This window comes from Lytechinus variegatus, chromosome 4 (genome assembly GCF_018143015.1).
Source record: "Lytechinus variegatus isolate NC3 chromosome 4, Lvar_3.0, whole genome shotgun sequence".
NCBI classification, from domain to species: domain Eukaryota; kingdom Metazoa; phylum Echinodermata; class Echinoidea; order Temnopleuroida; family Toxopneustidae; genus Lytechinus; species Lytechinus variegatus.
The window spans coordinates 6,558,674-6,584,561 of NC_054743.1; the positions used below are offsets into that span (position 1 = coordinate 6,558,674).

The following is a 25,888-nucleotide window of genomic DNA, read 5'->3' on the forward strand; positions in this document are numbered from 1 at the left end:
TGTCTGACTGCAGTGCACGCAGTCATGCACTTTCCTTGTGTAATGAAGTTCTATAGTGATCACGTGACAAGTCACGTGGACGTAAAAAGTTTCTGCTTGACAAAAAAGTGGAGGGAGGTCTCGAAGCTTGGCACTTGACACTTAGTCTGGAATTAAGAGGTCAGAGAATGTCTCGTTTAGCTGGAAAAGTTGCAGTAGTGACGGCAGCTGCTCAAGGCATTGGAAGAGCCACTGCCCAGGTAATATCACGGCCAATGTCCCGCCTCGATGAGCGGCTAGCAGCAGCAGAGAGTCTTTGATTGCCCGCGCGGGCCGAGCTCCGACAAGTGAGCGAGTGCTGCGCAGCTGCCGGCGCGGCGCGGCCGGGGTACGCCTAGTCTACAAATGTAGACCCACATCTGCAGTGTGTGTACCTCAGCTGATTCAACGAGTCTGCATAGCAGACTAGGTCTACTGAGGCTCCAGAAGTGGGTCTACAACTTCTTTGAGCCACATCCACGAAACGTGGATGTGAGGCGGAGTTTGCTGAAACCCTCCGTTGCCAGTAGATACCATGATTGACAGCAGATTTGTGGAAGTAGGGGCAAGAGAGGGATTAGGATCCAGCTGTTATGACCATTTCTTATCTTGTGGAATGTATACAAGTAGGGCCATTCTCTTTCACATTCTGGGCTTGCTACATGTATATAGGTCCATGGCTATACATAACATACATGGGTAGATACATATGTGTTATACTTTGAAATATCAAGGAGTTAGATGATATCTCCTTGGAAATATCTTCTATAACGGTCCACGCAGAGAGGAACGTGTATACAGAATATGAATATGTATAGAAGATCACCCCCGTCATGTAATTGGGCCTAATAAGTGACATAAAAATAAACATTGCCCTTTCTTTCTTTCTTTCTTTTCCTTTCTTTCTTCTTTTTCGTTTTCCTTTTTTTCCCTTTGATTCTTCTTGATTTTTTCTTTTCCTCTTTCTTTCTTCTCTTCTGTTTTCTTTCTTTTTTTCTCTTCTTCTTTTCCTGTGACCCCTTACTTTCTTTCTTTCTTTTTCTTTCTTTCTTTCTTTCATTCATTCACTCTTTCCTTCTTTTTTTCCATTTTTTTTCTCTTTCTCTCTCTCTCTCTCTTTTGCTCTTTCATTCTTTCCTTTCCTTCTTTCTTATTTTTATTTTCGTTTTATCTTTCACTTGCTCTCTCATTCTTCTTCCCTTCCTTAAATATCCTGTTTTTAAATGATGTATCCATGGAGCTAACAGAGATAATAGCTCTATGATGTATCTTTATCATTTCTACATTATAATGGAACCGATTGATTAATGTACAGAACCGTTTTCTATACTGGACCTACCAATCAAAAATGCTAGCGCAGAGCACTAGCTCATATGCCTACTTTTTCACAATCAGACACCTCAGATGGGATATTTTGAAACTTTAATGTAATACACAAAGACAATATGTACAGTACTTGACAAATTACATAATGCGAACGCACAGCGAAAGCTGAAAATGTTGATATTCACACCATAAAACGGACATTTTACAAAGCACTTATAAAAAAAAACATTTGTAAAACAAAATAATGAAAGCTCGATGTCCGAACTGAAATAAGATATGTATCTCATCGCGGAACAGGCAATGTCAGCGCGAAGCGGGAGCGAAAATTTTACATATTTTTGTTATTTTCCCGGAGTTCCCCTGACCTTATCTTATTCTCTTGTCTTTCTTCTCTTTTTTATCTTCTTCCTCTCTTCTCCCTTCTTTTTCTTTTTTATTTCCGCCTTTTTCCTTCTTTTAGTTCTGCCAATATAAGGGGGGCGGACACTTCGGGCCCACCCTGGATCCGCCTATGAAATGATATAAATAGCATACACTACAGCCAATATAACCGGTAAGCACATAGTTAACAGACAACAAAGATCTGACCTACTTTCCACAATTCAAATCCAACAAATTAATATTTGGAAACGAAATAATTATCCTTCAAACCAATGGGGCACATACATGTAAGCAGTTTGCACTAGTAAACAGGTAATTAAAAAACATCAATGCTTATACATGTAGCTCCCGGGCATAACTATATGCAACTTTCACATCTTTGGCATCGACATTGCATGTGTTGACAAAGCTAATTGTTTTCATATTCAGTTCATTCAGCAGGATTGGCTGATTTAAATCACTATGATGATTATTTTTTCAAATCATTGCTTTAAAGGTCATATCCACCCCAGAAAAAAGTTTAATTGAATAAAAATATAGAAAAATCAAAGGATAACGCTGGAAACTACATCAAAATTGGCTGTAAAATAGGATAGTATAATAAAACATCTTAAAGTTTCGCTTATTTTTCACAAACCGGTGGGTGTTTAATAAAGCTGTTCGTATAAGAGCGACTTTAAGAACGATTGGTGATCCTTTCTTGTGGTAAATAGTATATATATTGGCGATGATTTATCGCGTAAGAGAGGATCATTAGTCGTTCTTAAAGGTCAAGTCCACCTCAGAAAAATGTTGATTTGAATCAAAAGAGAAAAATCAGACAAGCACAATGCTAAAGATTTCATCAAAATCGGATGTAAAATAAGAAAGTTATTACATTTCAAAGTTTCGCTTATTTTCAACAAAATAGTTACATGAACGAGCCAGTGTTACATCCAAATGAGAGAGTCGATGATGTCACTCACTCACTATTTCTTTTGTTTTTTATTGTTTGAATTATACAATATTTCAATTTTTACGAATTTGATGATTAGGACCTCCTTGCCTGAAGCACAAAATGTTAGAATAATGGAATTCCATGTGTTCAGGGAGGAATGAAACTTCATTTCACATGACAATGACGAGAAAATCAAAATATTTCATATTTCAAACAATAAAAAAAAAAGAAATAGTGAGTGAGTGACATCATCGACTCTCTCATTTGGATGTTACTGGCTCTTTCATATAACTGTTTTGTTAAAAATAAGCGAAACTTTGAAATGTCATAACTTTCTTATTTTATATCCGATTTTGATGAAATTTTTAGTGTTATGATTGTTGAATTTTTCTCTTTGTATTCAAATCAAGTTTTTGTTGGGGTGGATATGTCCTTTAAAATCGCCCTTAACTTATTAACAGCTTTATGAAAAGGCCCTTAGTTATATGGACAATTCAGTGATATGGAAATCATAGAGTCGATGATGTCACTCACTCACTATTTCTTTTGTATTTGTACTGTTTGAATAATACAACATTTCAATTTTTACGAATTTAAAAAATAGGACCCTCTTGTTTAAACTACAAAATGTTAAAACAATGTAATCCCACATGTTCAGGGGGGGATTTTTTTTTTCATAAAAATATTTCACATTTCACATAATAAAATACAAAATGAATAGTGAGTGATGTCATCGGTCCCCTCATTTGCATACCGACAAGGATTTGCATATAAATACAACTGTTCTTTTTAAATTAAGCAAAATTTTAAAATGTCATTACTTTCTTCTTTTAGATTGGATTTTGATGAAATTTTCAGTGTTATGCTTGTCTGATTTTCTCTTACTATTCAACATGTTCAAAGCAGCTTTTTGTTGGGGTGCATGACTTGTCCTTTAAATCACTTCCATTGGAACATCTACAAATTTGGGATTTTTTTTTATTTATTGTTTGTGGCAGTTTTACTTTTTAAATTCAAAAGAGTAAGATTTTACCAACTTTATATTATGAGAAAAGGAATAAACCCTTTATATCTACTCATAACAATTGAAATCAAATCAATAAAATCAACTTAATCAAGTCAATCTTGCAAAACCAAAGATGTACATGTAGCCTATATGGGACCCCTACTCGACTTGTATGTATGAGTGGACTTTGTTGATAGTAAAACAGTTCTTATTTCTTTATGTCAAACTTCAGAAGTGTTTTAGAGGACAGTTTTCAAGAAAGAAAAGTACAGGAACTCTGAACTTATTAGGCTGAATCTCAACATAAATTTTGCCAGGATGGGTTATAACCTTGGATCCTACTAGAAAAAGCCTGTTCAGACATTCTGAGTGAGATTGTGCTTCATTCAGCCAGTTCACTGAAAAAGATTCAGTAAAATGTACATTTTTATTTTAAAAATGGATGAATGTTTTGGCAAAGGGCACTAACATGACTAAATCATAGCAACTATACATTTTAGTGCCCTTCGCCAAAAGGATTTATGTTTGTACATTTTTAGTGAATGTTTTGAATGGAGTACAATAAAAGTAAAATTCTGCAATGTCCCTGGTGACCCATTAGACCAATAGTTTATCATTTTATTCTTTTATATGTCTTATTCAAATAAATAGGCCGACACAGTAGTATAAGGGAACCCGTTTTCTTATTTTTTGCAAAACTTCTAACAACTGCCAAATACTGCAGGTATTCAAGTTTATTGTGAAAGAAATCATTTAAATCAACTTGCAAGTTTGTCAAAAATTTGCAAGCAAATGCTTTGAAATAGTCCAATAGTTCCAACTATGGCTCAAAGAAGAACTTAAAGGAATTGTCCAGGCTGGAGAAATTTATATCTCACTGATTAATAGAGTAAAATTCAAAATGCTGAAAATGTGATCAAAATCGCATAACAAATAACAAAGTTATTGAATTTTAAAGATTTCTTTTCCATCTTTCCGTTGAAACTAGGCATGTCTTCATGAATATCCATTAGTTGGGCTGATGGTGGCATATCTCCACTTGTTCTTTTTATCATAATTATATGATATTAGGTTTATTAAAAAAAGAATTTACCAATAACTAAAAAAATTGATTTGAAAACTAATTAAGTACATTAGTTATTTATTGCCGCAACTTATTTCATCATAATGGAGACACATTATTTACACATGTATGAAAAAATGAAATAATTATGATTTCGTGTTATAAGAAAAAGGAAAGATGGGATGTGACATCATTAACCGACCAAATGAATATTCATGACGATGTAAATATAACTGTTTTTCACAAAATACTGATAAAGTTTGAAATACAATAACCTCGTTATTTGTCATCAAATTTTTGTGAAATTTTCATCATTTTACTCTATTTATCTAGACGTGAATATTTTCAGCCTGGTCCATTTCTTTAAGTTTGAATGCAGTCGGTCAAAGTTTTGCAAGCCAATGCTTTGAAACAGTTGTTCCAATTTGGCTCAAAGAACAACTTGGGGTTGAAACAAACAAAAGATAAGTGCAGTTTTCTTTAACATTATGATCTTCAATCATGGGCTTGAAAATAAGATTTAAAAAATGTTTCTCTTTGGAGAATTTGAATCTCTGAGTCATGGAATTCTTCCAAATAAACTGATTCTCATTAAATGTTCAGAGTTTTAAAATGAACACCAACTTTGCAGCATTAGCTGTACCAAGACAGTTCCTTTGAACCAATCAGTAGAAGCTCTCTACATTCACTTTAGACACAGCAGAAAATGTCAGCCTATTCATGGCTTTAATATTTTCTGTAAATTATATTTTGACTGGATTTGATTATGAAATATAGTTAAGAATATTCTTAGTGGTGAAATGTATGATCTTAAAATTGATGTCAGTGTAAAGGGTTAAATTTTGGGTGTTTGCGCTTTGTTTTAAAAAAAATCTGTTAGAAAAAATCACATTAAAATTAAAAAATCTTATTTAAATCAAATAAATCCGAATTAAGTTTATATAAAAAAATGCCAACATTGTCATTCAGCATACTTATGAGTTTGAATTGAAAGTACCAGATTTGTCACATACATAACTGTACGTCTTTACCACTGGTATTATGGCTGGCATAAAAGCACTTTCAATACAAACATGACAAAGGTGAACGAATGTTGCTGGGCATGACAACTTAAATGATGCTGATTAAGGCTAATTAATATCAAACCGAGCTGTAAACATAACAGTAAAACAGGTTGAATACAGTAGCATGCATGGAGAAGTGAATATACATACAAGGTCCCAGGTCCAATCAACAAACTGTGGTTAGAAGTTAATTCCAAACAGGAACAAAATAATAAAACATAGCTATCCTGTTTGATTTAAAGTATGATAGTTTACAAACTTACAATCTTGAAATTTAAGATTTTCATTTTGTAAACTATCTATTATTCAAGTTCTGAACTCTATGGTGTTTTTGAGTTGGATAATATTTCGAGTTTAAGTACCATTATGATACATGTTTTAAGGAATACTGGTTTAATTTACAAACTTAAGCGTAGTTTGCTTCATAAAAATCTGATAACTTTATACCATTCCATGATTCGCTCTTATTTAAAATATATACCAATGTAACCTCATATGAATTTGGACTCAATATTCAAAATTCAAAAGAAACTTAAGAATAATTACCAATTTCCATTACCTAGCACCATCCGCGCATTTATTTAAAGGACAAGTCCACCTCAAGAAAAACTTGATTTGAACAAAATGAGAAAATTTCAACAAGCATAACACTGAAAATTTCATCAAACTTGGATGTAAAATAAGAAAGTTATGGCATTTTAAAGTTTCGCTTCATTTCACAAAACAGTTATATGCACATCTCGGTCGGTATGAAAATGAGGAACTGATGACATCACTCACTATTTCTTTTGTATTTTATTATATGAAATACGAAATATTTTCATTTTCTTGTCATTGTCATGTGAAATGAAGTTTCATTCCTCCCTGAACACGTGGAATTCCATTATTTTAACATTTTGTGCTTCAGGCAAGGATGTCATAATCGTCAGATTCGTAAAAATTGAAATATTCTATAATTCAAACAATAAAAAACAAAAGAAATAGCGAATGAGTGACATCATTGACTCTCTCATTTGGATGTAACTGGCTCGTTCATATAACTATTTTGTTAAAAATAAGCGAAACTTTCTTATTTTACATCTGATTTTGATGAAATTTTCAGCATTGTGCTTGTCTGATTTTTCTCCATTGATCCAAATCAACATTTTTCTGAGGTGGACTTGACCTTTAAAGGACAAGTCCACCCGAACAAAAAGGTTGATTTGAATAAAAAGAGAAAAATCCAACAAGCATAACACTGAAAATTTCATCAAAATCGGATGTAAAATAAGAGAGTCTTGACATTTCAAAGTTTCGCTTAATTTAAATTATGTGCACATCCTAGCTGGTATGCAAATGAGGAGACTATGACGTCATCCACTCACTATTTATTTTAGCGAATGAGTGACATCATTGACTCTCTCATTTGGATGTAACTGGCTCGTTCATATAACTATTTTGTTAAAAATAAGCGAAACTTTGAAATGTCATAACTTTCCTATTTTACATTCGATTTTGATGAAATTTTTTGCACTATATGCTAGTTTGATTTTTCAGTATTTATTCAAGTCAGCATTTTCCCATTTTCCTGGGGTGGTCTTGAACTTTAAGAAACTGTCCTTATGATATTAATAAGCAAGAACTCACAATATTTATGTATACGTACAAGCAGGTTGCTACCCATGTAGAGTTTCAGATCTTTTTTCAATACAGTAATCAAGTTCATAACCATAATGCCCGTTCTTCCAATAAATTTCATTTATGGTCTATCAGGTCTAGTTACGAAGCTGGGTTATGTAGGTCCCAAACAATGGAATGAGATTCCCCAAATAATAACTAATTCACAATTTTTATCTCCCTTTAGAAAACAGTATACAAATTTTCTAGGAAATGATTATTAATTCTCGCAGTTGATATCAATGCATACTTGTACTGTATAGACCCCTCAACTCGTGTTCTTTGTAATGTGTTGTTGTTTTTTCCTCCCTTTTCCTGCACTAATTATTATAATGATGACATTTTGTTTTGTATTAATGTTGTGTTTTTTACTATGTTTTGGTGATCCAGCCTCACAGGTTTCTTATTACCTTCATTGGAAGCCACGGAATTTATTTTTATTATCTAATCGCATTATTTGATGTTTCCTTGTATTTTTATACTATTTGTGAAATAAAGATTGAATTGAATTGAATGAGTTAGATATGATGAAAAGTGTTTGATAATGATAATACCATAATAGAGCTATCCACTACCATGCATACACAATATGTATTGGTTTGGGCAATGGAGCCATACATGCAGCTGCTCAGTGGAATGTCATATGTAAACACTTTCTGATGGCCTGAGCCAGGGTGTTATATAATAACCCTGCTCGTGGCTCTGTGGTTAAAGTAGGGGATTATCTATACTCCTCAGGGGTCCTAAAATTTGGTTGATAGACAGATGAAGTTATCCAATGAAAGCTCTCTGAAATGTTGGGTGGGTGGGACTTATTTTGACCGTGGGAACAAGATTTCCAAAGAAGAAGCAGACTCTGAAATGGCTCGCTTCGCTCACCCTTTCAGGCTGGTTTGCTTCGCAAACCAGTAGCAGATCCCACCTCACGAGCCATTCAGAGTCTGCATAGCAGACTAGGGTACGCCCCCTCTGCTCTGCTAATCACTGCTATGCTTCAGTTTGCCTGGCTCACATCTTCGCGCTTGCTTGCGAATGCGCTTGGTATGGCAGTGTATCCTATTACCAGACACCTTTATTTCAGTTCTTTAAAAATGACAACTAGAGGGAAATGCAATCAAGAAAAATTTGCACTTGCTATAAAATATGAAAATTATGATAAATCATAAAATAATTTATTTACCAATCCGCAACCATTTTCCTTTACTTTGCCAAGTCTTTGCATCGTACCTAACCCGCATACCCCTCCACGAAAAACAATTATTTTCATGCGCGATGAATTACATCATGATTGCGGACAGTACAGGTAAAGATATTCTTGATTTTAATGATTGTAACACTCAGTGTAAGAATAATGATTTTTCATGATTTCTTGTAATAATGATTTTGTATAATTTGTTTTTTCTTCATATACATTATCATCATGAGACTTTGATTAAATTCTAAGTTTTTGTTTGCTTTTTTTATATATTGATTCTGAGTGCTTGCTTTGCCTAGGTGATTTACATATAGATCTTGCTCAATATGTAGCCTAAGATATCAATTTCTGAAGTCAATATACAAAACATATTTCAGCTAAAAAATGAAACTTTCATTATTTTGATTTTAAAAAGTGCTCTGAAAAAAAATTCTGTTTTATGTTCTGAATACTAAAATGTTCTGCTCGTGCTGTGCACTTCAAAATTTGATTTGTCTGCACCTATTTCATAAAGTTCTCAAAATATCCCTATTCAGGTCATATTGTCAATATGTATGAGCTAGCGCTGCACGCTCATGTTATGATTGGTGAATTATGTATATCTCAATATCAATTATATTCCCAGAATGTTTAAATGTCAGGACGGACAAAATTCATGAAATAAAAAGCTTGCGCTTTCACTATAGTAAGGCTTATGATTATGAGATTATTATATATTTGCATTGATTTTCAAGAATAAAGCTTAGAGGTGACTATTGGAACTACCCTTTCAAAGAAACAAAAATCAAATATGAGCGGCCGATCAGAGAAAATGTGGCAGAAAAGTAATTGCGGCCCCCCCCCCCTATTGGCAAAGGCTGGATCCACCCCTGAAATACGCGATTGATAAATCTACACAAGCATTGCTCTGTCGCGTATCATCTATTTAGATGATACATCTAAAATATCTATTGATATCTCTATAGATATGCAAGTTAAATTTATGTGCATGATAAAATTTAGAATTTAATCTGAGAGATGAAATGTCATATCAGAATACCAATTTCATTAACATCTTAAAGATAAGATGACCTCAGAATACCACCCCAGGCCATGGGAGGGGGATTTCTTGCCTTAGCTTAAATTAACTTCAGACTGTAGGAATCTCTGAATTTAATTGGGAATTGGTGTCGCTGAATCACCTGAATGAATTTTGTCATATGTTCATCTTAGGTCTATTTGTTAGTAAAATCTAATAATTACAATGTAATAATAATTTTTTTGGTCAATTCCAGCCAAATGTTGCATTTTTCCATTTTCAAAAATTTCTTTTCGGAGCAATTTTGTTTATACTGTTTATAAGTATACAGTTTAAGGTTTACAAAAACACACTTATATTTACTATACCCTCATTCATTCATAAAATACGCAATGTACACTCTGTTGCATTGTGGTACTAAGATTTCATAGAAAATGTACAACTTTCACCCATCCTTGGCTCCTGGCAAGCAAAGGGTGCTGATGAAAAATCCCACTATCCATGTGATCTCCAAGCAATAATTTACCATTAGCTGTATTGTTTTACATGCTGCAGTGAAACTATGAGGCACAAAATACATTTCAAGGTGTGTATGTTTGATGTCCCATAAGTCACAGTTTTGAGCATTAAGTTTCCCTCATATGCTGCCATAGACTCCTGGAGACAAGTATTGGACTTTTTTATCTACCATAGTACATGCTTGCTTCAACAAATCAAGCTGCATCTGTATTGGACTTGAAATAGCTATACTGGGGGGACATACATTTCAGTCCCATAAGTCACATGTCCCATAAGTCACATATACAGTTCGTAAACCATGCCACCTTAAAGCTGTCCATGACAGCAAAGAGAGAGACAAGAATGCTTAAAAGCTGGAGAACAGTATGCTGACTGTCAGAAAAAACAGTCTGAATATCAAAGGCAGTGCATTGAACAACAAAAAATAAGTTTGCATTGTGTGCCCAGTCCAGAAAGAAGGAGAAAACTGAATATGATTGCTAAAATGCAAAGCTGAGTGCAGGTGAATTGGGTTTGTTTCACCCTAGCTTTTAGTCATTTTTTAGGTCCAGATCATTCTCTTGGTTTTCTTGTCCCCTTAGAGTGTGCATCAACTGTTTTACATATGATGTGAACTTGGTATATACACGTAGTTCCATGGAAACTATTAAAACCTATGTCAATGTCCCATCAGTCACGAATTTTGTAGTTGAGCGACCCTCTGGATCCTGTCAAAATAAGAGCACCAGTCCTCAGATGCATTTAAGGCTACCATGAGCAGAGCTATTAAAGCCCCTGTAAATGCCAAAAAATTGTTCAGAAGCTTGCAATCAAGTTTTCTCAGAATCATTCCTGCCGCCTGCCAATAGAAAGGAACATGCGCATTTAAAGAGGACCAAAGGGTGGTGTCATAATGTCATGAACATCGAATCGCCGGTTCTAAACCTAGTCGCAGCTGCATGATCGTCTTACACATTTGTATTTGCAAAAATAATGATTTGTGTTGTCCTTGGTTGTTACCATCATTCTGATAGTCGTAAAAGGGCACTGGTTCATAAAGCTTTTCGTAACTTAAGAGCGACTTTAAGAACGACCGATGATCCTTGTGGTAAATGTCATCATAAATTGGCAATGTTTTAGCATATAAGAAAGGATCACTAGTCATTCTGAAAAGTTGCTCCTAACTTACAACAGCTTTATGAAATGGCCCCAGGTTATTTTTAGAACCAGGCCGCCATTACACCATGACAACTAACATCACTTTGGTACTCTACAAATGATGATGTCCTTACAGGCATTCAGAATTTCTATGAAAGAGATGACATATCAACCCAAGCAGCTGGCAAAAAAAGAAGTTGTGATAGGGTGCATCCCCATGGTATATTTTTTAACCAACATTTTTTGTATTGCCTGAAGTTTATAGTTAATGAATCTTGATGTTCCCTTTGTCAAATCGTGTCCCATGGGGTTCCAAATTGGCAATTTTGGCAGCCATCTTGGATTTTTCATGAAAATCAATTATTTTCATATTTTTTGCACAGACAATGGTAAATCTTCCATGTAAATGAATACACTTTTTACTATACAAGTATACATGTACATGCAGTTTAGATAGTAGAAAGCGATTGCAACTGTTTTCTAGACAGTCCAGTTAATGAATTTTTAAAAAAGAATTTATGCCAAAATTTTAATATTTTTTGTCAAAAATTTGCCTGTGCACTGATATCCATCTGTTTTATCATAAACATCAACAGCTAATGAAAAATATGAGCATTTGACACAAAAGAGAGTATATTAACAAGAATATTGATTTACTTCATGGCAGCATTAATGTCTTAATTTCTCACATGTAATACACTGTAGTGTAAAGGTCATTTTCTTACCATACTGTATGAGACAGATAGAGAAAAGCAACATTTATTTGTCCTATCTGTAACAAATATGTCATATCATTATGTCCCATCAGTCACAATTGAAAGTGTGTACATTCTTTCTAATTGTTCACTTTTCATCTGTTTGCTAAATATTTATGATTGTAATTGTTTATTGATTATTTTCTACTTATTTGATTACAGTTCTTAAAACTTGATGACAAGTTAGGAAGCTTTTTTTTGGTTAATGTTCCCTTTATATAAATGAACTGCGTGAAAAGATGTTTCTGCCCATTGTTGAATTTATTTCTGACACAATGGCATGAATTATTAAGGGTGTCATCTTACTAGGAAATATTTATTCATGCTGAAATTAAGTTTGACTTAAAAAGTCATCGCGAGGAAATGTTAATTCCATGAAATGAGATAGGGTCCCATCAGTCACATTCACTTGTCCCATAAGTCACACACGATTGCACACAACTACTGAAACAAATGAAATGAATCAAGTCCAATTCAAGTACTGTTAGTGAGCCCTATCACTAGTTAATCTCCAAGCCCAAATCTAAAAACATTGTCATAAAACTGAGATAGATATGGCACTTTGAACAAAAGAGCCCAATTTGTGTGGTCCATCAATGTCCCATAAGTCACAATGACATTTCTGAATATCTAGCACCCTATGCAACCAAGCTGAAAGCATACATTTTTGTATATAGTAAGTTTAAGTATTCTTCTTTCAGTTTAATAAAGTAAATCCATGTTTGTGCAGCTACTATTTCAGATATGCACCTCAGTTATGTGGAAAAAAGTATCAAATGTCCCATAAGTCACAATGGAATTGACCTTTTGTATTCTGTGTTGAATATACCCATCTGTTGTGTCTCTTAGGTTGCTTATCCTGACAAAACGGCAATTTCAGAAACTTTGCCATCAATACTTTATCAATCGATTGAAAGTCATATCAGACATTATTACAAAGCAAAGACTAATTTCTGAAAAGAATGATAATGTGAATTATTGTTGCTGAATGAATCTTGTCATAGGTCTATTTCTGAAAAAATATGCCTGAAAAAAGCTAATTTTGATAATAAACAGATCAGGATCAGCCAGTGCCAGGTTTTTCTTTGATCGCTCAATCACAGCCAGCGCAGCTATAGCTGAGCGAATGTGCCAGTCAATCTGCTGGTGCGTCCATATGCTCAGCTTTAGCTGACGGTGATCGAAGAAGAACCTGGCTGATCCGATCTGTTTGTCATCAAAATTGATGATTTTCCAGCTTATGTTTTCCAGCTGATTGTATGACCCTTGATATAAATTTATCTATTATTTCTTCCTTTTTCCCCTGTCAAAATGCAAAATTTAGGAGTAATCAAGGAGAGTGCAAAAATGCGAATTTATCAGTCTAGTGTTCATCTCGACATAGGACTAGGTCTGTTTGCTAGTGTAATTTAGTTAGTAATTTTTCAATTTTGTCGTTTTTTTGTTGTTGATATATATACCCAGATGTTGTGTCTGGGCAGGTTGCTTTATGTCCAAACAAAACAGCAATTTCAGACATTTTTGTCAATACTTCATCATATCAGACAATGAAGCACAGATTCATAAAACTGTCTTTGCTATTTACTAAAACATGAATTTTTGAGAAAATCCCAAATGAAAATTTGTGTTTTTATTTGCTTTTAAAAGTACATATATCTGGACATCGAATCCCCTCCCACATCCTACTGGTTAACAGCATGACAGCACCCATTCTTGATATTTTTTCTTTTTAAAAAGCGACTATACAAGTCAGAAAGGGTCAGTAGAGTCAAGAGGTGCTGGTCAGAAAACAAAGATCGTCCCAGTTTGCTAGGAATGTCAGTTTCCAAAGATTAGTACCTAGCAGCTCATTAAACTTTTGAGAGTATCCTGAGGTGATTATTTTGGTGTTGGAACGACCCACAAGTAACGAGCAACAACAACGTTCCAAAGATTTTCCTCCACAAGAAATCTAGGAAAGTTCATTTGCCTGTCAATTGCACTAGGCAATGTAAACATTTCAACTTTAAAAAGTTTATTTGAAGACAGCAAGTCAGAAAAAAAAGACAACTACATGTGGGGAGGATTGAAATCACTGAATGTATTTTCAGCATTCTCAATACATGGGTATTTATATCCTGAAGGAGAAGCATATAAATTGTCCTCATAAACAAGGACAATCTCAATTTATGAAGACATGATTTGTTTCTGTTTAGAAAGATTGTTTTCTGCGACAATCCCAAATTTTGGACCAGTACATCTACTGATAAAATCCTGAAATTTTCAGTCCATCTTGGACTTGAGAAGTGATTTTCTGAACAAAAAAATACTGAAACGGTAGTTTGATTTGGCACCAGTGAATTAATGAATTTAGGTAAAATCACAAAATCATCTAATTTAACAGGCTTTTTTAAGGCTATAAATAAATGAATCCAATTCATGCATCAAAGTTGGTCATGCATTTACCTTTTGTTTCCTTTTAATCCCATTTGTATTGCTGTGTAGAAATGTGCCCTAAAGGAAGTGGTATAATTCTTGTTTTAAAAGGACAAGACTACCCCAACGAAAAGTCGATTTGAATAAAAAGAGAAAATCCAACGAGCATAACACTGAAAATTTCATGAAAATCGGATGTAAAATAAGAAAGTTATGACATATTAAAGTTTTGCTTAATTTCACAAAACAGTTCTATGCACATCTTGGTCGGTATGCAAATGAGGGGACTGATGATATCACTCACTCGCTATTTCCTTTGTATTTCATTATATGAAATATGATTTATTCCCATTTTCTCCTCATTGCTCTTGAAACAAAGTTTCATTTCTCCCTGCACCTTATTGTCAAATCTGTGTAAAAATTGAAATATTCCATATTTCAAAGTTCAAACAATAAAAAACAAAAGAAATAGTGAGTGAGGGTGAGGGACAACATCGACTCATCATTGCATGTCATTGAGTTGTGCATATAACTGTTTTGTGAAAAATAAGAGAAACTTTAAAATGTAATAACTTCCTTATTTTACATCCGATTTTGATGAAATTTTCAGCATTATGCTATTTTGATTTTTCTCTATTTATTAAAATCAACATTTTTCTGAGGTGGACTTGACCTTTAAATATAAAAATTGGTCTTACAGTGCATCCCAGGAAAAAAACAGAACCAGCAATTATCAATGAATTAATCACAATATGAGAGATAAATGACCTAGGTCCCGTTACACAGGTTAGCGATTAAAGGTAAATGCTAGTTTGGTAACGATATTAAAATATTAATGAAATGACCACCAAAGTGTCTGTTTGTATAAATTAAACGTATGTGCCAAAGGATTCTGGCAGAAATTGTGTAATTGCTGAGAAATCAGCAAATAAGCACAGGATTGGGGAAGAGCGTCGGGCCGACATTCAAAGTAATAATTATACACTGTCCCACGTGCGCTCATCCATCTGTGTTGGGGATCTTCAGTCTGAACATTTTTCAGCGTAGATTTCAAAATTTCACAAAGTTCAGTTTATGTAACTTTACTAGATCTAGATCCTCGATGATATACTGACAATTAAGCCTTGTTTTACAGACTTTCTCATGAAATCAATGTTTACTACAACTACTGGAATTTCTCAATCGTACGCTTGGTTTTCATGATTGATTGTGTATTGAAGTCAATGGTACTATCAATCATAGAAGTGTCTCTACGATCATTGCTAAGGTTTGATGTCATCAATTTGATAAATCATTTCGTTTCTTTAGTGAAGGTACTTTTCATTGGATTAATTTTTTTTCATTCTGTTTTGACTTGACAGGCTTTTGCTAGAGAAGGAGCCACCGTTCATGCAACAGATATTAATCTTGAGAAACTGAATGAACTGAGAGATACAAAAGGTAATTACAACTCCCCACCCAAAAAATTAAAAACTAGTCCTAAGTAAGTAAGCAAAATAAACAAATAAATAGGCATACATTGATTAATTAATAACATAATAAAAAATAGAGATAAAAACATAATGAATTATAAAAATAAATAAAGAAGTAGATTTTAAAAATCAAAATGAAAATAGATGTGTCAATATGTCATGAAAATAATTTAAATGAATGATTGATTCAATTTCTAAGAATTGAAGATTATTGATTATAATGAGAGGACTTGTAGACAGATAAAATACGCCCTCAGAAATAGAATTATTTACATAGTAAATGTAACATTTTTATCACTCTCTTATTAACTTGTTTGTTATTATGATTCCATGTATAGTTTTATTCATTATTTCTTTCTAAAAATGTGTTGTACATGTACTATTTGTTGTAAGTGTGCTAATAAGAATCAATCAATATACCTTTGCTCATGTGGAAATATATGTCATATAGCATGCGCTAATGATATCTCTTATTCAATACCCTGGATATGTCAGTTTTGTTTGAGTAATGTAATTCCTTTCAACCATATAATTTATGACTTAGATTTTAAATTCGCTATTCATTTATGTTTTCATTTAAATCATATTCCACTTCATAATTCTGGTATATGGTATTCAGTAACAAGTATTTTGATTTCTTTTCCTTTAATGAAGTGATGACTTCTAGGCTAGACGATAATATTTCTGATTGTAACTATTATTTCAATGACTCAAAATGAGTAACGGAAAATCGGAACTTCAATTTTCATTGTTCCATTTGAATGATCGAAGTCTTCTAAGTTTTCTCATATATTCGATGACACTCTCCACCACGATTTCACAATTTATGCTTAAATAGAAACCTGGTTTAAGGAAGACCCACATTCATTTTACAATATACCAAATTATAAACTTATTAAAAAACATAGACATGATCGTTTAGGGGGTGGTGTATGTATAACAATGTCACTTTCAAGCAGAGAACTGATTTTGACTTTTGTACCTCAACTATAGACACTGTTTTTATTAAAATCATTAAGGAAGGGAAGAATGTGATTGTTGGAACTGTATACAAAGCTCCCAATAGTAGTGGTGCTGAGTTTAATGACCTTTTTGAAGCATGTCTTGCTAAAGTCAACAGAGAAAAGAAACATTCATTTGTTATATTGCTGTAGACTTTAACTTTGATTTACTTACATGTAGAACGCCCTTCGTTCTGATACTAGGGCTTTTATCGATACAATATATTCATCTTTTTTCCCACTTATCTCAAGACCAACTCGTGTAACAATCAATTTTTCTACTTGTATCGACAACATCTTTACAAATGTGTTGGATAAGCCGATTTTACCTTGTATTCTGTATTCAGATCTATCTGACTATTTCCCCATCTGTCAATTAACGAACTCTTTCCCACCAAGTATACCTCACCCATGTGAATAATAAAACTCTCATTAAACACCAAATAGACTTTAAGTCATTGTGTGAAGATTTAGCAGCTAACAATTGGTCCTCTGTGACAAACTTAACCAATGTCAACGTAGCTTACGATACTTTTATTAAGGGTTTAAAAGAGACTATTTCCAAGCATTCAAGGATATCATTCGATAAAGAAAGAAGCACCCCGAAACCCCTAGATTACAAAAGGCATTCGTAAATCCATTAATAGGAATGAACGTTTATACATGTATAAGTGATATTTAAAACAGAAAACCTATAACATGAAGAAAAAATACACATCCTAAAAAAACAAACTTATTCATATTATACGTGTCTCTAAACAAAACTATTTTGCTGCAAAACTCAAATCGTATTGTTGTGACTTAAAGAAAACTTGGAATATTCTGAACAGCCTGCTCGGTAAAGAAAGATCATTTAAATTGCCTTCATTCATCCGTAAAGATGGCGTTAAACTTACTGAACAGAAATCAATTGCAAGTGCTTTTAACTCTTTTTTTTGTTAATGCTGGTTGTTTTGATGATCCGAGTCCCATTGGATGTTTTCATGATTATTTAAAAAACAGTGTAACCCATTTATTTTTTTCTTTCGCCTACAGACAGAAACGCTATTTTGAAGATATCTTGCTCTTTAAAGAATAAACATTCATGTGGGGTTGATGATATGTCACCATATCTTGTAAAGAAAATAATTACATTGTTGAACCTTTACCCCACGTGTTTAATTTATCTTTTCAATCTGGATTATATCCAAATTCAATGAGTGTTTCAAAAGTTATACCCCTATTCAAAAAGGGTGACAAAAACGATTTATCAAACTATCGTCCAATTTCATTGCTGTCGACCTTTTCCAAGATTCTAGAAAAATTAATGTACAATCAATTATTTACTTTCCTCAATTAACATTCAATTATCTTTCATCTTTTTTCTCACATTGATTCTCTGACTTTGTTTTTTTTTTGTTTTAGTTCTGTGATTCTTGTAATTGACATCAATGTCATTGAACACATTTTGTCTTGTGATAAGTTTTTTTCATGTTTTGTACCTTATTTGTTGCTCTAATGTATGTATTTTTGTTGTTATATTCCACTTAATGCTTATTCCTTATGATTTTAATCTTTTCATGGACCTATTTGTAAAAACTTTTTGTAATTCGGCTCTGTGCAGCGATGGAAGTTTTTATCTGAATAAACCATTTTGAATTGAATTGAATTACGGATATTTTTTTTTATCAATTTCATCCCACCCCAAGAAGCAACAGAAGAAATGGCCTGAATTTGAGATTTGAGAGGAATAGCAATTTTGTAGGTCATGTCCAACAACCTCATTAATTTCCTATATAGGCCTCTGCCCTTGACCACCAACAAGATATCCTTGTGCACTGTACATAAATTTGATGGTATTCTCAATGAGACATGGTTTTAAGAGATTGAAAAAAAGTAGTTCAAAGGTAAAACCAATTGGCTTTGTTTCGCCTTCCAACCCTGACCTAAAGGAAGTAGTTTTGACCAGTCCAGGAAATTAAAAAGGTCAAGCCACATTAGTAGGCCACTCTATTAATATTTGTACTTGTGTTGTTCAGATTAACTTTTATTCAAAAAGTCAGTCAAAAGTTACGTCCTTACATTAAGTACTTGGCAAAGTGTATTCTGAATTCATTTCATGAGGAACTTTCATATTAACTTCCAGTATTATGCTTTTATAAAATCAGAATGTTTCATGAAATAATTTTCCCCTCACCTTTCACTTCTCTCCTCCCCACTATCCCTCTCTGTGTCTCTCCCTCCCTTTTACCTCCTCTGTCTTTCGCTCTCTCTCCTCTGTAGGTCTCATCTTGAGCAAATTAGATGTCACAAACAGGGAAGAAGTTGCAAAGTTTTTGGCAGGAATTCCTAGAATTGACATTCTCTTCAACTGTGCAGGGTAAATGACTTGATTACTAGATTTGATGAAATGGGTATCTTTGATTCTTCAAGCTAAATTATGACACAATTTTTTTCTCTACCATACAATTGGATCCTGAAGATGATTTTAAATTGAAATACCAATGAGAAGAATTTATTTATCCCTGAAGACTATAGAAGTAAAAGCAATTTTATTTCTCGTCCTTTGATACTAAAAATCTTTTCTCTCTTTCTTTCTTAGTTTTGTCTTCAATGGCACTGTGCTGGATACAGAGGAAAAAGACTTTGACTTTTCTTTCAATTTGAATGTCAAAGCAATGTTTTTCCTTACCAAAGCTGTAATACCAAAGGTAAAAACCCAATTACATGTATGTCTCTTTATACAATGTATGTCTTTTCTTGTTGCATTATTTGTTCTTGGATTTCCAGAGGTACCCAGTTTTCATAAACTCAAGATTAATCTGTTTGCTCCTTTAAATTATAAACCATCATAATATTTCACAATAACTTTCATTCTTTGAAAAAAGTAGATATGGATATAACATCAGCCAAATTGTGAAATAGATGCAATATTTAGCAAAGAGCTGCCAATTTGCATTTTAAAACTGATTTTGACTTAGTACATGTATCTCTTTTGTTTTGCGGAAGAAGAACACACATAAAGCAAGGGCGTAGGCTGGGGGGGGGGGTGGACGTGCACCCTACCGCTGAGGCAGAGGAGTTCCGACACTGGCAAGCAAAACAAAATTTATACCCCTTGTTCTGCTTTCAACAGCTGATTTTCAAAACTTAAGTTTCACCTCCCCAAGATGTGCATTCCCATATCATTTTGTTCCACCTCCCCATGCTCAAACCAGCCTAAGCTCTTGCATAAAGTTTACAAAGTATATTAGTTATTTAAAATTTTCTTTGAATACTCAAATTTTGTCTATAATTAGATGGAAACCTTTTATACAATGACTGCTTCAAAAGACAAGGAGTGAGTTCTTTATGGGCAGGTTTAGAGTTATCCAATGCTGAAACAATATGGATTAATTTAAAGTCTATGCACCATGCAGTCATTTTAAACAGCGCCACCTCAAGTCATGAAGTGCTCATAGGGCTCCTTGCTCTTTACCCAGGATGCAACATTTTGATATTTGGTTTTATTATTTTAAATCATTTTTAATTTCAAAATGCTATTGGGGGTAAAATTCAGTGAATAATCTCAGAGTTTCTATGGGATGATTGGTCAAAATACTGATTAAAATTTGAGATATGAAACGTTTCTGGAGTAGTAGCTCTAAATTGCCATATAAAATCTGATTAAGTGAAAATTACTATTGTTATATTGAATTTGTTGATTAGTGTCCATTGGTATGTTATTTCGTTCCTATAACACCAGTGTAAATGAATCTTTGCCCACATGCTTAATTATTAACTTGTTTTATATTCTGATTGTGTTTTATCTCCAGATGTTAGAACACAATGGTGGCAGTATAATCAATATGTCTTCTATTGCATCAAGTATAAAAGGTATCTAATCTCAATTTAATTATAAAGGTTAGCAATTGATGTGATTACCATGCCGATATTCAATATCCAATACAATTGCATGTACAATGGAAAGTAATGGAAATTAGTTTTCTTCAACTTAATCCATCACCACAAAGAAATGGAAATAAGTGTTGATTTCTTACAAAATAACCAAGAAAATTATAAATTATAGTTTTGGTGCTTCAGGTTTCCATTTTTTAGTTCCATAAACTCAAAGAGAAGTCAATGCTGACAAACATGTCAATATCCTTTTGAAACACCCTTTGGGACCTTAAGATATAGCTACAGCTCTCAGCAGGATTCCAGCAATAGGTACTTGGGCCCTATCTTACAAAGAATTATGATTGATCCAATCAACCACAACTCAGAAAAGCTGGCAACATCATAGATTTTAATAAAAGCATGTTAGTTCCACATATTTTCTAGATAATACATTTATAGTTTTCTTGAAAATTCAGTGCGATCTTCTTTGTTTTCACAGGACGTTGTGCAAATTTGCTGTGAGAAAAATTATGACAGTGATTTATTTCTGTATCGTTGAAGGTGATTGGATCAGTTGTAACTCTTAGTAAGGCGGAACCCAGATCTGATTGTGTTATATCTGACGATTAACCTTCCATTGTTTCGACCTCTCAGGTGCCCCTAATAGATGTTTATATGGAGCAACCAAGGCAGCAGTAACAGGATTCACCAAGGGTGTAGCAGCAGACTTTGTCTCCAAGGGAATCCGTTGTAACGCCCTCTGCCCTGGGACGGTAGACACGCCTTCCCTTCATCAGAGGATGGAAGCCACAGGAGATAAAGAACAGGTAATTTGGAAGAACTTCTTAAATTAATTTGTTACAATAAGTCTTTGATTCATAACTACCAACCCTCAAGAAATTTATAATCCTCATCATCTTATATCTTATAAATTCCAGTTGCTAAGATATCACAGGGAGAACAGGCCTTTGCTCATGCAGGGCCTAGCCTGTGGAATTCTCTCCCACACAGTTTGAAAACCCAGACTTCAGTGACCACCTTCAAGGGCAACCTGAAAACATACCTGTATAAGGGTGCCTTTTGATAGAAATTTACTTATTGTTCAGACATGTGTTATATGTAAATAGTTTTTGTTGTTCTGCTCTGAAGCGCCTTGAGCATCTAATTACAATGGAAAGTGTGCTATACAAATCTCATGTATTATTAGTATTAAGATATAGGTTGATGTTTTCAGAATGAACTACTGCTTACTTTGTTGATTGAAAATTATGTAGTTACTGTATAATATCCAATAAAATTGTCTGGAATTGTGAGCTCATACTGCCCCTGGATCTCAATTTTGTTGTGAAATTTAAGCCGATTTATTAAAAAAAATTTATGGAATTTCATGGGCTGTGTTACGTTAATGAGTACAGAGCCACAACAATGTGTTTTGAAATGTTGAAGTTTATCATTCTTAGCATCTTTATCTGTCTAAGCCAAGACTTAAAATTTGGAGCAACTTTTTTTTAAACTAATAAAGTTGGGAAGTCAATATTTTCAGCTTTCCTTCTATTCCTATATAAGTAATACACAATGCTTACCCATTTCTCTTTTCTCTTCCCTCCCTCTCTCCCTCTCCCCCATTTTTTCTATCTCTCTTCCTTTCTCTTGTCTACTTCTTTCCTCCCTTCTCTCTTCCCCACTCTCTCTTCCTCCTCTCCTTTCCTCTTTCCTACTCCCCTTTTCTTCATCCATTGTTTCTTGTAGGCCATGAAATCATTCCTTTCCCGCCAGCCTGCGGGGAGATTGGGCACCCCAGAGGAGATAGCCAACACTGTAGTCTTTCTTGCTTCTGATGAGGTAAATATTCTTGATCTGAGAGAGCGGTGTTGGCTCAGTCGCTAACGCGTCTGCCCGTCGAACCAAAGATCGTGGGTTCAAGTCCACCCCGGGCGGATGACTGAAGCCAGTGCGTTGTGTGTAAAAGTCTCTCCCATGTTTCATAGATGCAGGCCATGTCACAATGGAAAACACTCCATCCCTCAGATAGGATGTTAAATGGAGGCCCCGTGTAGAGGAGAGTCACCACCTTTGCACGTTAAGAACCCACTGCAAACTATTCGTATAAGAGTAGGGGGGAAACCCCGGTGTAGTGGTCCACCTGCATTCCCCCCATTCAGTTATATTGGGAGGAGAGACGGGTCATAGTGATTCAGTTCGCTTTTCGCCTCCCAGGCACAGGTGACGCCAAACAAATAATAACAATCCTTTCATCTCAACATTTACAAACTGATCAACATTGAAAGATGAAAAAGTAGTTGGAGTAGAATTCTCTAGAAGGCATAACCTCTCCTCTTCCAAAGCTTCATATATTCACAAATTTCTTTTTCAAGGCACTTTGACCCATTCATTAAATATGATTGAAATATCTGATGGTGAGTGATATTACTGGCCCGTATTCTCAAAAGAGGTTTCATTTGTACCATGGTACAAAACCATTGACTATGCTGATTTATTTCATTAACGCGGTTTATTTTTAGCGCACTTTGCTGATAGCGCGCATTCAATTGGATTTAGCTTTGTGTACGCGATGAAATAAGCGTAATTATGTTAAAACATCTGCTTAGTCCATGGTACAATTGAAACCTCGGATACGGGCCATTGTGATGAAAATTATACTTCTGCCTCAAAGAACGTCCAAACAAATATACCCAAGACTCATAATCATGATCTGCAAAAAAAAATTTCTTTAATGAGTAAATGCATTTGAACTGGAATATCAGTGAAGAGCAATAGGGCACTACCACCCCCCCCCCTTCCAAAAAATGTATTCCGTATACTTTTGTAAAGATAGGGGAAAATCAGAGAAGCAGAATGAGATTTTTTGTAAAAATAATAAAATAGATAAGAAAGATTTGAATTTTGAAATACATTAAATTCACTGTACGTATATAAATTGGTTACGTAATTTAATATCATGATGATATAGGGTAAGGATTAATCCTTCATTCTAAATGTTATCATTACAGGCCAGCTTCATTACTGGGGCAGAAATCAAAGTTGATGGAGGATGGAGCATCTAAGCCTAGAGAGGACCTTTGAGGTAGACCAAGACTTGATGAGGTCTAGGATTTTATGAGAAGGACCAAGACCTACACGGAATCATCTGTAATATCATGAATAAGTGTATTCACTGCCATCCAATGTAATGAGTAATTACAATTACAATGAAATTATTCCAAATGTGTATTTGTATGAGATGTCCAGATTTTCTCATGAAGATGATACAATGGCTTACCTAGAACAAGACATCTTTTCATGCAACATGTATGCTAATCAGATATGCTTTGAATTTGAATTACTAATCATGGTAGGTAATTATAACTGAAATCTGTGATATAGAGATGAAATTTATGAATATTTATGTGGCAAAATATTCCATGTAATGAGCAAAACATTGGCACATAGTGAAATGCAGTGCTCCAATGTGAATAGAATCTGTGGTTTGTACTTTAAGTGCTGCCTATTGTAATATTTTTTAAATTAGAAAAGTAAAATAAAGAATATATTAAGATTTATAGAGCGCAGGAACTATTCAGCAACAGTATGTATTATACTGTGCTATTTAAGAATTTTAATCATAATTTTGCTTGTTACTGATTATCAAATCAAGTTCTTGTTAAACCATCCACAAGTACTAGTGATTTGAAAGATTTGAGTGGTCTCATCAAACATTTGTGTGTGCTGATTCTGATTTCACTGAAACTTTCACAAGTCACCTTCATTTTTCAACCCAATTGTCATCTCATTTTATACTGGGCTGGAGTTTCCCATAATAATTATAATAGTGTATATTTGTAGAGCGCACACACCGTCAGTAGACGCTCATGGCGCTAGCCGAACAAGTTCTCTTTTACAATGTAAATAGATTTTATAGAAATTTATATAAATACTACACAAGAACCATGAACATGTGCAATGTAAGAATAATAATTTCACATCTGCTTCATTCACCCCAACCCATCCATCAGCCCAACATCATGCGGAACCCAGTGCCCTCTAGCTGCCCCGTTCACTGACAATTTAAGGGGTAAACCCAGTCAGTACATAACTCACAGGAGCTCTAGCAATCTGAGGACACCGGGTCCCACATGAACAGCCAGTGGACGGGAAGGGAAGAATCATCTTTCTTAAATAGTAGTCTCCATCATTTTAGTTTGTAAATTTCATGGTTTTTATCATTTTGATTTGAAGCCTTTTGAAAACACCAGCGAAAGTGATTTTATTGTTCTGTCAAATGACCCCCCCCCAAAAAAAAAAATAAAATTATTTTTGATAAATGTTATGTTTCCTGTATGAACCTATCAGAGCCTTCTCAAATCATTACTGAAGCCTGGTTTAGCAATGGTCCTTTAGCTTTGAACAGAGATATTGACAGCAATCTCAACATCTTTCTTATTGACAACAAAGTTACATGCTTACCAAGTCGTTTCATAAAGCTGTTCATTGGTACTCTACAAATGGTACTTTAGCAGAACAGGAGTGAGTCTTCTAGAAAGTTATCATAAATGATATGAAACTTGGAGTCAGATGCCCTTTATTATCAAGTGTGGTTGGCTCAGTGACCGGTGTGTTGGTTCAGTTGGTAGAGTGTCCGTCTCACAACCGGGGGTTCAAACCTCGGTCGTGTCAGGGGTTCAAACCCCGGCCGTGTCAGACCAAAAGACGTTAAAAGATGGGAGTTGCTGCTACCCTGTTTGACATTCAACGATTAAAGGGATAGAGCCTCGTCGATCTGGCGCTGCACAGCAGCTGCCGGGCCCACAATCAATTGGGCAAAGCAATTTTCGGAGTATTTAATTTCATATCTATTTTGAACAATAAATTATGGATTTTCATTTAATTCATGTAATTCAGCCTTTGGCTGCAAATTTGGCTTCTTTTTAATAAATACCATTTATCTAAATCTTGAAAGATATGGTTGTGAATTGTGAATCAAATCTAGCCCCAAAGAACAAGTTGTGAGTCGTGTGTTATCTTCAGAACAGTTTTGTGAAACATGACTCAGGTTCTTTGAATGGTTAC

General features: G+C 34.3%; 1 protein-coding gene across 1 annotated transcript; it reads left to right on the top strand.

The window, feature by feature from the left end:
- Positions 1-28: 28 nt before the first annotated feature.
- Positions 29-24,688, top strand: LOC121413261 (3-hydroxybutyrate dehydrogenase type 2-like). Its single transcript, XM_041606020.1, has 8 exons — positions 29-239; positions 15,852-15,930; positions 19,226-19,322; positions 19,545-19,653; positions 20,758-20,818; positions 21,476-21,648; positions 22,571-22,663; positions 23,833-24,688. The coding sequence occupies exons 1-8, from the start codon at positions 168-170 to the stop codon at positions 23,884-23,886; spliced, it is 738 nt and encodes a 245-aa protein (XP_041461954.1). The 5' UTR covers positions 29-167; the 3' UTR covers positions 23,887-24,688.
- Positions 24,689-25,888: the final 1,200 nt, after the last annotated feature.